This window comes from Meriones unguiculatus, chromosome 5 (genome assembly GCF_030254825.1).
Source record: "Meriones unguiculatus strain TT.TT164.6M chromosome 5, Bangor_MerUng_6.1, whole genome shotgun sequence".
NCBI lineage: Eukaryota > Metazoa > Chordata > Mammalia > Rodentia > Muridae > Meriones > Meriones unguiculatus.
Window position 1 is genome coordinate 16,663,331 of NC_083353.1, and position 15,830 is coordinate 16,679,160.

At 38.6% G+C, this 15,830-nt stretch overlaps 1 gene segment (V, D, J or C); it reads left to right on the plus strand.

Annotated features, from left to right (window-relative positions):
• The first annotated feature begins 11,680 nt into the window (after positions 1-11,680).
• On the plus strand, positions 11,681-14,593 carry LOC132654358 (immunoglobulin kappa variable 4-1-like). The segment is given in 3 exon segments: positions 11,681-11,746; positions 11,944-12,257; positions 14,498-14,593. Coding segments are annotated over 3 exon segments (459 nt in total).
• Positions 14,594-15,830: the final 1,237 nt, after the last annotated feature.

The following is a 15,830-nucleotide window of genomic DNA, read 5'->3' on the forward strand; positions in this document are numbered from 1 at the left end:
TGATCTATTTCAATTGTCTTATTGCTCTAGCAAGGACTTCCAGAATTATGTTGAAGAGATATGGAGAGAGTGGTCAGCCTTGCCTTATCTCTGATTTCAGTGGGATTGCTTTAAGTTTCTTAGTTTGATGTTGGCTATAGTCTTGCTGTATATTGTGTTTATCATGTTTAGGTTTGTGATTTGTATCCCTGATCTCTCCAGTACTTTAAACTTGAATGGATGTTGGATTTTGTCAAATGCTTTTTCAACATCTAAGGAGATGATCATATGGTTTTTTTTTTTGTTTGTTTGTTTGTTTGTTTGGTTTTTTTTTTCTTTCAGTTTGTTACTATGGTGGACCACATTGATGGATTTCAGTATATTGAACCACCCCTGCGTACTTGGAATGTGTGTTACTTGGTCGTATTGGATGATATCTTTGATGTGTTCTTGTATTCAGTTTGCAAGTATTTTGAGGAGTATTTTTGTATCAATGTTCTTAAGGGAGATTGACCTCAAATTCCCTTTCTTTGTTGGGTCTTTGTGAGGTTTAGGTACCAAGGTGACTGTGGCTTCATAGAATGAGTTGGTAGTGTTCCTTCTCTTTCTATTTTGTGAAATAGTTTGATGAGTATTGGTGTTAGTGCTTCTTTGAATGTCTGGTAGAATTCTGCACAGAAAGCATCTGGTCAAGGGCTTTTTTTTTTTTTTTTTTTTTTTTTTTTTTTGATGGGAGATTTTTGATGACTGCTTCTATTTGCTTGGGGCATGTAGGAGTATTTAATTGATTTACCAGATTTTTTTATAGCTTTGGTGAGTGGAATCGATCAAGAAAATAGTTCATTTCTTTTAGATTTTCAAATTTTGTGGCATATAGGCTTTTGAAGTAAGTCCTAGTGATTGGATTTCCTCAGTGTCTGTAGTTATATCCCCCTTTTCATTTCTGATTTAGTTGATTTAGATGGTGTCTCTCTGCCTTTTAGTTAGCTTGGCTAAGGGTTTGTTTGTCTTGTTGATTTTCTTAAAGAACAGGCTCTTGGTTTCATTGATTCATTGAATTGTTTTATTTGTTTCTAATTTATTGATTGCAGCCCTGAGTTTGATTATTTCCAGCTGTCTACTCATTTTTGGTGTGTCTATTTCTTCTTTTTCTAGGGTTTTAGGTGAGCCATTAAGTTGCTTGAATGTGCTGTCTCGAATTTCTTCTTGAAGGCACTTAGTGCTATGAACTTTCCTCTTAGCACTGCTTTCATTGTGTCCCACAAGTTTGGGTATGTTGTGTCTTCATTTTCATTGAGTTCTAGGAAGACTTTAATTTCTTCCTTTATTTATTTCCTCACCCAGCTGTTATTTAGTAGCAAGTTGTTCAGTTTCCATCTATGCGTAGGCTTATTGCTATTTCTGTTGTTGTTGAGGTCCAGCTTTATTCCATGGTGTTCAGACAGGATACAGGGGATTATTTCAATCTTCTTGTATCTGTTGAGGCTTGCTTTGTGACCAGCCATATGGTCTATTTTGGAGAAGGTTCCATGAGATGCTAAGAAGAAGGAAACTATTTTGTGTTTGGGTTTGAGGTTCTGTTAGATGTAAGGTATAAGATCTCTAAGGTGTACATTTCTTAGATGGAAGATGTTAGATGTAAGATGTTCTGTTAGGTGTAAGATGTCTTTTAGGTCCATTTCATTCATGATGTCTGTTAGAGACATTATTTCTTTGTTCAAAGTCTGTTTTATTGACTTGTCCTTTGTTGAGAGTCCGGTATTGAAGTCTCCCACTATTAATGTCTGTGAATCTATGTGTGGTTTAAGTTTTATCAATGTTTCTTTCACAAATGTGGGTGTCCTTGTATTTGGGGCATAGATATTCAGGATTGTGATGCTTCCTGGTGGAATTTTCCTTTGATGAGTATGAAGTGTCCTTCCCCATCTCTTTTTGATTAATTTTGGTTGAAAGTCTATTTTATCAGATATTAGAATGGATACGCTTGCTTGCTTCTTGGGTCCAAATGCTTAAAAAGCAATCTTCCAGCCCTTTACCCTCAGGTTATATATATCTCAGTGACTTAGTTGTGTTTCTTGAATGCAAAAGATTGTTGGGTGTTGCTTACTCATCTATTCTGTTAGTCTGTTTCTTTTTATTTGAGAATTGATTCCATTGATGTTGAGAGAGATTAATGACCAGTAGCTGTTATATCCTTTGATTTTGTTGTTGGCTGTGGTCATAAGTTTGTGTGCTTGCTTGATTTTGTTTTACTGTAGTGAAGTTAATTATTTCCTGTGTTTTCTTGAAAGTAGCTAGTTTTCTTGGGTTGTATTTTTCCTTCTAGCATCTTCTCTAACATTGGATTTGTGTGTGGGTATTGTTGAAATTTGTTTTTGTCATTGAATATCTTGTTTTTTCCATCTATGACAACTGAGAGTTGGCTGGGTATAGTAGCCTGGGCTGACATCTGTGTTCCCTTAGGGCCTGCATGTTATCCATCCAGGCTCTTCTGGCTTTTATAGTCTCTGTTGAGAAGTCAGGTGTGATTCTGATGGGGTAGCCATTGTATGTTACTTGGTCTAAAACCTAGCAGCTTTTAGTATTTTTCTTTGTTCTGTATACCTACTGTTTTGATTATTATGTGGCAGGAGGATTTTATTTTCTGGCCTAATTTATTGGGTGTTCTGTAGGCCTCTTGTATTCTTACTGGCCTGTCCTTTAAGTTGGGGAAATTTTTTTTTTCTTTTTTTTTCAATGCAGTTTATTCAGGAACCTTGAACAATCCTCGGACCCTGGGGAAAGCCAGCCCACAGCTTAAATAGCCTCTGGGTAGCCAACCCAGACGTGCCACGTGGGCAATGCAGATAGGTCCACATACATGGAAGCAAGCCAGATCCTCAGCCTTAGCCAAATGTGGAATTGTTCGTGACAGAGAGCACTCACCATCGGGAAGGTGGAAGGCGGAAACCAGCTCCATCTTTAAGGCATAGCATTCCGCAGCTCTCTACAGTTCCCCCTTTTTGTTTTTTTCTTCAGTGATTTTGTTGAAAATATTTTCTGGGCCTTGAAGGAGGGAATCATTTATTTTATTTTTTTCGTCTATTCCTATTATTTTTAGGTTTTGTCTTTTTATGCTGTCTTGAATTTCTTGGATGATCTGTGTCAGGAATTTTTTAGATTTAAAATTTTCTTTGATGGACACATCGATTTCTTCCATTGTATCTTCCACACCTGAGATTCTTCTATCTCTTGTAGTCTATTGGTTATGCTTACTTCTGTAGTTCCTGTTTTTTTCCCTCAGTTCTTTGTCACCACAAATTGCTCCATTTGTGTTTTCTTTAATTTTTCCAATTCTATCTTCAGATCTTGAGCTCTTTTGTTATTTCCTTCACCTGTCTGACTGTATTTTCCTGTTTTTCCTTCAATTCCTTCAGCTATTTAGTGTGAACAATTCTGTTTCTTTTATTTCTTTCATTGATTTATTTGAGTATTTCCTCTCTAAAAGCCACAAACTCTTTGTCTTCAACTTCCTTTATATCTTTATGGATGGCTATAATTTGTTTGTCTTTATCTTCATCTATTTCTTTATGGATGGCCATAATCTTTTTTACTTTATCTTCCTCTACATCTTTAAGTATTTTATTTGTTTCCTTTCTTATCCTCTTCATAAGCATAGATGTTAGGTCATCTTCTTGAATTTCAATTATGCTGTGGTGTCCAGGGTTCCTTACCCCTGAATAACTGGTTTCTGGAGATGCTATATTGCTCTGTCTTTTGTTGGTTGAGCTTTTACACTGGCCTCTACCCATTTGGCTATCTTGTGTTTGGGGTATTAGTTTCTGGTGGTTTCTGAAATCCTGTGGAAGAGAGAGTCTTCTTGGCAGAAAGATGGTTTTTCCTGAAGGAAGCCTCCTCAACTTTTTGGGTATGGTCATTGAACAGCTGGTGTTTTTCAGGAATTGCCACAGCTCACCCCAGGCATACAGACCTGAATGTTAACTTTGATCTTTGTTAGTCAAGAGGGTTCTCCTTTTACCCAGAGAAGTCCTGGAGACAGCTATCCTGCTTCTAGGTTTCTTGCTTTAAATTTAGTGAGATGCTGCTTTAACCTGTGTGTCCCATGGTTTGGTCAGTTTTGTTATGGATAACTGGTTGCCCCTTGCAGCAGTATCTGGGGTTTGATCTAAGGGATCCCAGGCTTCTGTAGGTCTGAAGTTGGGGCTCTGTGCCCCAAAGCCAAGCGGTAATAAGTGGCAGGTGAGTACTGCTCTCATGGGAGCAGCAGGCTAGTTGGTGCACAGCAGCTCCTTGGGTTGGCAGGCACATTGGGCTGTGGGACCTTCTCCAGACATATACTGGGTCAAGTAAGTCCATCCATGTTTTCTTCCTTCCTTGTGGGGTTTTCTCCTGACAGGGACTCCCAGTCTCTGATGCCCTGAGGCACACAGTCTGTCTGTGACAGAGAGGAGATTTGGGTGCACAGCAAGTCTCTGCTTGCAGCTTGAGCCCAGTTCAGTGCTGGTGGCATGCACCTGCCATTCTGCAGGAACTTTTTCAGGGAAAGACTGGGTGACCTGAGATCAATCCCGTTTCCTTCCTTTCCTGTGGGTTTTTCTCACAACTGGGACTCCTATTCTCTGGTGTTTTTATGGCCACTGTTCAGCCTGGGAAGGTGATCAGGACACACAAGCGTGTTGCTCTGGTCTGGTGACCTAGTGCCTGTGCGACCAGGGATCTCTTCTGGGATCTGGCTGGGTGACTTGAAAGTGGACTGGATTGATTCCCACACCATGGGGTTTCCTCTCACCTGGGAAACACGATCACTGTTGTTTTAGGGCCCGGAGTTCAGTCTCTTGGTCGCTGTATGGAAAATGTTGTCCTGCTTCTCAGAAGCAGTGTTCTCATGGTGCTGCCATCTTGTCAAATCAATGGAATGCCATATTTATAAATAACCATGTAATCCATGATCCTCCTAATTGCTGTGAGGCAATTATTCTGAGGTAAGGACTCTATGTTAAAGGGTATAAATAGAACTGAACTATGTTAAAGGGTATAAATATAACATTTATTCATTGAATAAACGTTAAAGCCCACTGGAATTATCTTGATCAATAATCTGTAAATATATATAAATATTTGTAAATATGTGTAAACCTATGTGTTTTGGGCTTGTTAAGGAGACATCATTATGGCCTTCCCACAGGGGACCTGACTAGCATATATCAAGTATCTGTGAGACCACCTCCAGAACGGTGGCCAGTTATGACCACCTGTGGACCACCTGCAACCACCTGTTATTTCTCCCTTGTGCTGTTGCTAGGTCCCCTTATAGGAGGATTTGCCTCTACCTCTCTCTTTCTCTCCGTGTTTCCTGCTATGCCCAGAGAAAGTCTATTTTGACTCTGCCCCTCTTACCCTAATAAAAACTCTCAAGTAGAACCTGTTCATGGTGTGATTTATGAACTCACTGTAGAACTCAACTGCATTATCCAAACAGCATATTTGCATGTAAATGGGTCCACCTGATTTTTGTATATAAGTTACATGCATGCATGCTCATTTTTCTGTAAGTATCTTCTTTTTTGTTTTGTTCACTGGTGTGTGTATAAATATATATAGTGCTATATGTGTGATCATTGGGCTAATACAATGGAAATGGCCACACACCTAGTTGGGAACAAGATTTCCCCAAGGGCAGCCTGGATTTGATGCAGTCTCTACAGTGAAGTTGCTAGTTAAGATCAACTCCATCATCATAGGTGTAATGAAACCCAAGCCTCTGCCAACTGGCAGGCATTTGCCCCTTCCTTTTCAAACATAGGCAATTAAGCTTTGATTGAGCCAACCTCCTAGGGAGGACTTCATGGTATAGAATCCACAGTGTTGAGGCTTTTCTTAAAGATCTGATATACAATTCCTGACTCAATGCATAGTGATAAACTATCCAGAATCCCTTATTGGCCCCTGAAGTCAAGTTCCTGGCTTCCAGCAAGTTGCTGTGAAAGCTAGCTTCATTGAAAGAAGGGGCCTGAGATTCCTTTTTCCAGTTCTACTTGTTTCTTCTTGGTGGAGCAGGTAGCTCCAACAAAGCTTCCCCTAGGCCAAGGCCTCCTTTCCAAGCAAACAAAAGCTTCAAGGCCCAGGTTCTCTAGCATTGGCAAGTAAGTAAACTGAGTAGTCAAGCCAGGGGCCCTTTGTCAGTCAAATTAGGGCTGCCTGCTGTTAAAAAGTAGGAGCCCTTAGATGAAAAGTGGCTCCTGCAGTTTAAGAGCCAAAATTGCCAAAATGTCAGTTGACAAGGCAGCAGACCTTAAGTCTGGAGATTCAGGGTTCAATTCCAAGGCTCCTCTCCTTTTCAGTTCTTGTGACCAGTAGCCCCAGGTAGCAAAGCTACCAGCCTTAAGATTTAAAGTTTAAATATAAAAAGAGACTCTATGCCTTTATATATCCTGATGAAGAAGTTATTTAACATCTAATTTGGAGGTATGGCAGGAAACAAGTGTGTTACAGACTATGTAATATTGCTGGAGAACTCCAGATATATTTAAACTGAGTGGTTCTCTGAGTGATTCAGGGCAGAGAACCCTTTAGAGAAGGTCAGTACATTTATAAAAACCCCAAATTAACCAAGAGTGATACTTAAACCAACAGAAATGAATCATACCACAGAAACACAAGCTCATAAAAAGTCAAGTCAGAAATAATGCCTCCAAAAGATCATAATTCCCCAGGAATTTAACTCAAAGATACTGAAATAGGTAAAATTTTGGGTGAAGATTTCAAGTATGTACTCATAAAATGACAAATTACCACAAAAGTTTCAAAATTTTTCATTCAGTCAAAGCTGGGAGGAAGGCTAGTGATATTTAGGTAAAAATAAGCAAGATGGATAAAACAATCAGAAACATGGCAGAAAAAGTGAGCTAGAGAGAAAAACTCAATTGAAATGCTGGGAAATAAAATTTCAATGTCTCATATACAACAGAAGGATAAAGAAATCACCACAACAAGAAAAAAAAAAAGACAGGAGAAAAATTATTTTAGATCAAGTTTGAAGCAGAAGAAACAGATCATTGAAACCTCAATAATTTGGCTATATATATGTGTGTGTGTGTGTGTGTGTGTGTGTGTGTTGTATGTGTCTGATTATACTGCCAAAGAATTTTAACATATGATGAAGAGAGCAGTCCTAAGAATTGTAAGACATAGAAGAGCTGAGATAAAACCCAAAGACATATGGAACATATTGAATGAAATGAAAACATTGCTGCTGCTTCATTCTGCTGCTGCATTTACTGTTTACTAATTTGCTGGTTACCTAGATTTCTGAATTCCTGGAGGACTGGTGTTGGTATTGCTTCCCCCCAAAATCCTTAGATCCTACTCAGCTGAAAGTAGCAGAGAAAAGTGTGTCCCCCGTTCCCACTAAACTTCTTTCTCTTCTACCCTGTGGTGAGTAGTTGGAAATGAGGTGGAAGCATTTAATAACCTTAAACAATGTAGGTTTGTTAAAAAAAAAAAAAAAAAAACAAAGGTTAGCAAAAACTAAACAGAGAAATACTGGAGCTAAGAGACATAATAAGCCAAATGAAACTGATAGATATTTATAGAACCTTTCACCAAAATATGAAAGGTTATGCTTTCTACTCTGTACCTCATGGAGCATTCTTCAAAACTGCACACATACTTAAACACAGAGCAAGTCTCAACAGTTACAAGAAAGTTGAAATAACTTTTTGCATCCTATACAACCACTAGGGAGTGAATCTGGATATAAACAACAGAAACAACAAAAATATGCAAACTCATGGAAACTGAACAGTTTTTCACAGAATGCTAACTAAGCAAAGATGTAAATAAGTAGAGAAAGAAAAGACTGTCTGTAATTCAAAGAAAGGGAATACACACTATACCCCAATTTATGGAATATTGTAAAAGCAGTGCTAAGAAGAAAGTTCATAGAACTTAATGCAAATACAAATGTTGGAGAGGTTTCATATTATTTACACCTGAAATAATATGTTTCAATTTATAGTACACCTGAAAACTGTAGAACTCAAAGAAATAACCACAGCCAAGAAGACGATAATGCAAGAAATAATCCTAATGGGGACTCGATTCAATAAACTAGAAATAGCAGTATTCAAGTAGTTACCACATAATAGGACCAGGGACCATCAATGACATGAACTCATGGGCTGGCTCTTTGATCACCTTCACCTGAGGGGAGAGTAGCCTTACCAGTCCACAGAGGAAGATAAAGAAGCCATTCCTGATGAGACATGATACACTAGGGTGAGGTGGAAGGGGAGGAGGACGTCCTCTGTCATTGAACTGGGGGAGGGATATAGGAATAGAAGAGAGAGGGAGGGAGGGCCTGGGAGAGAATAGAGGAGGGTGCTACAGCTGAGATACAAAGTGAATAAACTGTAACTAATAAGAAATGAAAAACAAACAAACAAAAAAGAGCAGTGCAGGGAGAAGAAGAGGAACAGTGTAGTGATGGATATTAGTGGGAGAATTGTGTGTGGATGTTTATGGGGACAGTTTTACAGAAACAGGAGGCATAAAGAAAAAAAAACCCAGAGAATGAGAATGAGCCACAAGATTAGAACATATTGCCAGAGTTAGTTTGAGGCCAAGCAGAGCAATTCAGTCAGAAGCCTAGAGAGAAACCAGATTGAATCAGTCATCTTGGAGAGGAGTTTGGGCCAAAACAGCTAAGTTGAACAAGCCAGCAAGAGTTCAGAAAGAGCCAGAAAACCATGAGCCTATTGAGCAGTAGGTCTCTGAGGCTGAAATATTGTATGTAGGCCTAGGTTAGCAGATTGAGGGTGGAAGCTGAAGCCTTCAAGTCTGGGCTTGCAGAATATCAGTTTGTACAGAGGCTAGAAGCTTCCAGGCCTAGGCTAGGGACAGCCACAACACAGAAAGAAATGCTCTGGGCTCATCCCAAGCCATGTGTTTGCACAGATTGGGTAAGGCTCTCATCTCATCCCCACTTCTTAGGAAATAAACACATTTTCATCTGGTCCAGAAGTTTTACAAACATCCATGCATTGTTTATGTAAATTATTGGGGGAAAATATCCAGAACTAAAATCCAAGAGCTACAGGAAAAAAATAAAATAAAATAGAAATAGAGAATGATACAAAAACTCAATGTAATTAAGAGTGGATTGTTTAAGAAAATCAGCAAGACAGACAAAGACATATCAAAACTAACAAAAACAAACAAACAAAAAAGAGAGACTTTCCAATTTAACAAAATTAGAAATAAATATGGGGACCTAACAAAAGACACCAAAGAACTCTGGAGAGTCATAAGAACATATTTTTAAAACATACTTTAACAAACTGGAAAATCTAAGACACACTATCATAGTGGGAGTGGTCATTCCACTGGGTTTTATTAGTTGTCCATCTCTTACCTGTTATTCTTCTAGTGGGTGTAAACAAGAATTTAGGATCTACATTTTATTATCACAAGGTATATTATTCCCAAGGTTTTTGAAAGGGTTACATAATGCAGACTAGGTTAAGTTTTAAAATATTAAACTCAAAGCTTTTAACTTAAAAACATTTCTTGGAGGTAAGATAAAAAGAATTAACAGAAAAAATATTAAGGGATTCTACCTAATAAACTTACAGGCAAACACATCTCAGTTAACACAGAGGTTTAAAAACATAATAGAGTAGGAGAGCTGACCATTTAGTTAGATGTGATTTACTCTATACACTTCACACATTACTTTGAAATTCTGAAGTTTATTATTTTTCTTAAGTAAAGAAAAACTTTGGCAAAGAATAGTTGAGAACCACTAGTTTATTTGAATAACTTTTTTTTACTTCCTAATACTGTAACCCTTTAAGTATAGTTCCTCAGGTTGAGGTGACTTCCAACCATAACATTGTTTTCTTAAACTTCATGACTGTAATGTTCCTATTGTTTTGAATCATAATGTAAGTATCTGATAATTCAGACGGTCTCAGGCAACCCCTATGAAAGGTCTTTGGACCTCAAAGGGGTTGGAATCCACAGTTTGAAAACCTCTTAAATAAACCCATTATCATTAATCAGAATCTTTTAGTAAAGCAAGAGTTTCTACTAATTTTCTTTCAGAAATCTTTCTTTGTCTACTAATTCTTGTCATATCTATTGGGTCATAATAACCACTTGTTCAGAGAATAAAAGATTCTAAGTGCTGGAACAGAAAAGCTCTGTTCAGTCTAGTACTGTCTCAGGATAATTTGCATTTCAGACTGATATTCCCTGGTTCTCCAGCCACAGTGGTGTCCATGGAAGAGGGTGCTGTGTTCCAGGAGCTGAAGGCTATCAGCTTCAGACTTCCTGATTACAAAGCTGAAGGCATATTAATCAGGAATGTATTTAGCCAGAAGGTGTATAGTCCATTTCTAATCAAAGCTGCCTTGTAATCAATTGATTAATGATACACATTTTTGAGAGATTGTCTCCTTGTATAGATTAGATTGGCTCAAAAGTTGGCATTTACTCCAGGCTGGCCTCAAACTCGTGAGTCTCTTGCTTTTGTCACTCCAGTTCTGGGAGTACAGATGTGAATCTCACTCCTTCCCATGATATTTCATGTATATATGTTTTTCTTGTACTTTACACGTAATTCTGGCTTCATAATTTACATCTTATATATACTTTCAGATTTCAGTAAAATGAAGTCCAGGCAGGTTCTGTGATTTCTCTTATTGCCTATTAATTTTTCATTCTTAGCCAAACCAGTTTTTCACCATTTGGATAGCAACAAGCGCTGATGTACTGTTCTATTGGTGTCGATAAAATTGTTATGTACATTATTATGGCTGTGCCCACTTCTGGAGAGACTTACCTGTTCATGATGTCAGAAGCACCTCTTAATCCAGTTTGAATACTGCTAATTTCTAAATTACATTAGCATTTGAATTTCTTGAATAAAAACTCATAGCACTGTTGGTGTATGGGAAAAATTTATGAAAAATATCTTTTTCCCCTTTCATTTCTCGAGATTTAAACTCCTCTTTCAATTTCCTGAAGTTGTTGGGAAGATACTTGTTAGTTTTTGTGCATTTCATTTGCTTTGAGATTAAAGTTCCTCTGATCTCAGTTTTAAATTAATGTCTACCAGGATTTCCATGGAGTGAAGTCTGGGCTGCTCTTTTCATTCTAGTCCCTTGTTTATCTAAGAAACTAGAACCCAAAAGTTCGAGTCTCTGTCTGCGTCTTCAGTACAAGAGTGGCTTTGGAGATGAGTAATATTGAACACATTTAGCCTCAATTTTCTTTTTTTCCTTTCATCTTTTCTTTTTTCTTTGGTGTCATGTTTTCTTACTGCTTCTTTGTTCTTGTTGTTTTTGTGATATTTTTGAACGTACCCTATCATTTCCCTTAGACTCTAATTCTGAGATAACTCTACTAATGTTTCTACAAAAGTCAGTTGATGTAAGTATGTCTTGGATTTTAACCCAGGCCTCCTATTAGAGCACCTAGTTATTTCCTGTTGGAGAACTATAAGGCAATCTTTTTCAGTGATTGCTCATGCTCCCCGTAATACTACTTTTGACTGTTGACTGACACCAGCTACACTCACAGACACTGCACAGGCATTTGCTTATGTATTTGCTGACCACTTTGCATGGGCCTCCACAGCCCAGCCCAGTTGCTGAGAATTTATAAACCAACCTTTGCAGTGAGAACTGAACTGCATCAGACAGCAGGGGGAGCAAGATGGAGTCACAGACCCAGGTCCTCATATCCCTGATGCTTTGGGTGTCTGGTATGAAACTCAAATTATTATAATCTTTACAGAGTCACTTCTTTGCACAACAGAAATTTGAGTGTGTTAGGCTCAATATTTCTTATATAATGATACTCTGATACGATAGTAGTACAAAGCAACTAATGATAAATTTCAACTCTTTTACAACCTGTGTTTGTGTTCATATGCATGTTCATATGTATTCCTGATTGCAGGTACCTGTGCAGACATCGTGATGACCCAGTCTCCATCCTCCTTGGCTGTGTCAGCAGGAGAGAAGGTCACCATTAGCTGCAAATCCAGTCAAAGCCTTACTTTAGTAGGCTTAAACTTCTTGTCCTGGTACCAGCAGAAACCAGGGCAATCCCCTAAGCTGCTGATCTATTGGGCATCCAATCGATACACTGGGGTCCCTGATCGCTTCACAGGCAGTGGATCTGGGACAGATTACACTCTCAGCATCAGCAGTGTGCAGGCTGAAGACCTGGCAGTTTATTACTGTATGCAGGGTAAAAGTACTCCTCCCACAGTGCTTCAGCCTCCAACACAAACCTCCTTGAGAGTCTCACCAGCTGCCTGCACCACACCCAGCCCTGGCCCTGCACACTTCCCCCTCTGTGTGATAGAGGGTGTGTCTGAGAAAGTGATGAATAATTTGCAGAGCCCAGTACAAATTATGGGTTCAAAGTCTCTTATATCTTTTGATATGAAAATACCTCATATGAAAATGCAAAAATGAACTCAGTATTTTCTTTATTTCTTTCCCTTCTGTAGAACTTGGAAGACATAAAAGAGGCCATCAAATCACTTTAAGAAATCTGGAAGCAGATGTAGATGTTTTTAACATTAAACTGCTCTTAGAACACAAGGAGAATGACAAAGATAATCAGGATACTTAGTCTATAGAAATCCAGGGAGAGCAGGCTTTAAAGCAAAGTGGGCAAGACTCAACAAAGAACCAAGAAGGACCAAAAAGAGATACAAGATATTTTGTAAACTTGGTAGAAGCCTCAGAAGAAAAATGAGGCTGTTCAAGCAGAAACCCAAGAGCAGAGAAGAAACATATGCCAAAAACTCAAGAGAAAAGTTTTGTACTCAAATAGACAAAGTGCAAACTCCTTCCCTAGACCCCTAAAGAACCCACTGTACCAGCCGCATGTCTTTTCTGAGTTCCATACTTCACAGGTTTTATAAGAAAACTTCAGATTGAGAAATGAGCTAGAGGTAATGATTTTAGAGAAAAAAAAGCTGAAAAGGGGATTCTAAAGCATCAATATATCAATTTGAAATCACCACAGAGGTATCAAGGATTACACATTGAGCCCCTCAAAGCATTTCATCAAAAGGAAATGAAGGAACCCCTTTCCCAAAATTTCTCTTCTAAAGTGGCTAAACTGAATTGCAAAAAATCACAACTCAATGAGTACTTATAAAATATTTCCACTGGGGCTGTTATGTTTTTAGGGGAGGGCCAGGTGAGGTGGTGGTAGGTTTTGTCACAGAAGCAGTCTATGTCCATTTTTCTCAACTGTATTTCAGTTGGACACTGATCATCGACTTCCCCTTTTTATCTGGTGACAGTATGAACGATGAACATCCTCATGAAATCTTGGGTCAGTACATGGCATGGGCCTCAGCATGATCTCCTGTACACAGCAAAGACACCAACACTGCCCTCTGCCACAGTCATGTGCCACAAACACTGTCAGAGCCCTTGGCAGCAGCACAGCTGAAGAACATCAACATGGCCTCAGTTAGCAGTGCAGACCACTCATGTCAATAGGTCCCCTGGCAGCAGCATTGAGGATGGGCATTAACATGGATACATGTGGGAGCTGAGACCATGGACATTGCCTTGATTATTCCCAAATAATCAAAAACAACAACAACAAAAAACAAAACAAACAAAAAAAACCCACACAAGATCAAAATAATGAGCTGCAGGGTAAACAAGATCCCCTTGCAGTTTAATCATGTTCAGGAAGAAATCTTACAGAAGGAGATTACAAAACTCACAGAAGAATTGAAAGAAGAAAAAACAAAACAGACCCCACAAAAATATACTAGAAATGCAACATTTCATGAGATTAGAAAGAAAAATTATACAGGAGGAAATAAAGTATGCATAAACAGAGAGATAGAAACAGACAGAGAGAGAGAAAGAGAGAAACAGGCAGAGAAAGAGAGAAAGAATGCAGGATATTATTGAGCAAACATTACAAGTAGTAGTAACTGAATAAAATAAAAAAGTTGAGAAATGGAAGAGCCGTGTGCAGTTAAAGAATTGGGAGTAGGACAAGTTCTGCACATCATTAGATTTCACACTAGACATTCTGCTGTAGATGCACTGACAGATAGAGTTGCCAGTTGCTTTTGCAGATGAAGGGAAAACATTAGAGTTTTAGTCTCAACTAGGATCTGAGTGACCTCATTGGAAGACAAATGAAAACATGCCACTCTTGGGACAGCTTTTGAAACATAAGGTTCCACCACACAGCCATGTGCAAATACCACTGGAGTAACATGCCAGAATAAGCTGCTCTGATCCAAAAAGGAAAAGAACATACATTGTGCTGTATTTTGCTGAAAAACATTAACTAATCACATTCAAGATGATTTATGAACAGGCTCTATTATGTCAGAAGACCATGACTAACAGGGTTTTCTGCAAAAGGACTGATTCTCAGACTAGAGTGAAAGAAGAGAGATGCCCATCCTCAGTCACCTTTTATGGATTAAATGTGTATTTTTCCATTTCCTGCTCGACAGAAAAATCAGCTCCTTTTCATGAGACTGGTGGTGAAAATTAAGTCTCATGCTGGGGACACTCTCATCAACTGTCACCCGAGCTTCAGAGTAATTTAGATGTCACTGATAATTTCTGAATAGGAAAACTACAAATTTTCCTGGGATTATTGGAGCTGATATTAAATGACAGCAATGACATAATGTATCTGGTATTGTAGGCCCAAATGAATGTCAAAATTTTTGGCAGCTCTAACGTTATAAACAGTGTAAGAAGTTTAACTTTTTCTGTTGAAAGGGTAATATTATGTCCATTTACAAAAACAAAAATATGCACAAAAATAGCTCATTTAATTTTACAATACCAGTGTTTAAAGTAGATCACAAAGGTGAGATACAAAGCTGCAGCCAGGTGGTTTTTAAGTTCCTCTCCCACTCTTTCTTAAAGCTTCTTGCTGGAGAGTGATCTGTCCATGGAGACACACATGTGTTCTGCACTGAGTGCTCCTGGCCATCCATGTGGAAGAGCCAGGTGATGTGAGGACACCTGGTTGCTCTTAGAAGCATGATAAGAGCTGCATAGGACATTGTAATTTTTAGCTGCTTTAAAATGTACTAAGAAACTATGAACTAAATCTTTAGAACGTATGTTACACTAAAAGCACAATTTGATATGGACTGCATTTTAATATCCTGTGCCAATGAATGCAATTCTAAGCATCTGGACAAAAGACTAGGGAAGTGTACCCTGTGAGACTGGACCAGGATTTGATTCTGAGAAAATAGCTGGGAGAGAATAGGAGGCTCTGGAGTAGTCTGTGGTTCATTTGAAATCTCCTGGAACAAAGTTAAGCAGTTTAGAAAACAAAATTCTATCTTAGGTGTACATTTGAAACTATTAGGTTCAGTCCCAAGCACAGGGAAAGGGGAAGATATCCCATTTTTCAGAGTAGGCAACAGGCAGGATAATTTAGGCAGTTGATTGTCAGGAGTACTTATCTGGAATCTATTTGATAGTGCTTATGAGGAGCCATGAAAATTTAATTTGGCTATATAATGTTGATTTGGGAGCAACTGTAATCTGAAAGCAGGGTCTGGTTGTGTTGGGGAGAATATAATTTGAGAAGCTCTGGTTGTGTCAAAATAGTCTTTTGCGGGTGTTGTTCAGGCAGGTTCTTAAATTGAGATATTTTAAGAACATTGGAGATTGGGGAGGGTCTTGACAGACAGTAAAAGGAACAGTCAGTAACAGTTTGGGGGAGTTTGGTGTGGACAGGTTGAGAGCACTTTGTTTTTATTCCTAAGGATGTACTTAGATGGTCAAGGATGCAAGCAGCCAGTACTGAGAATAGGGCAT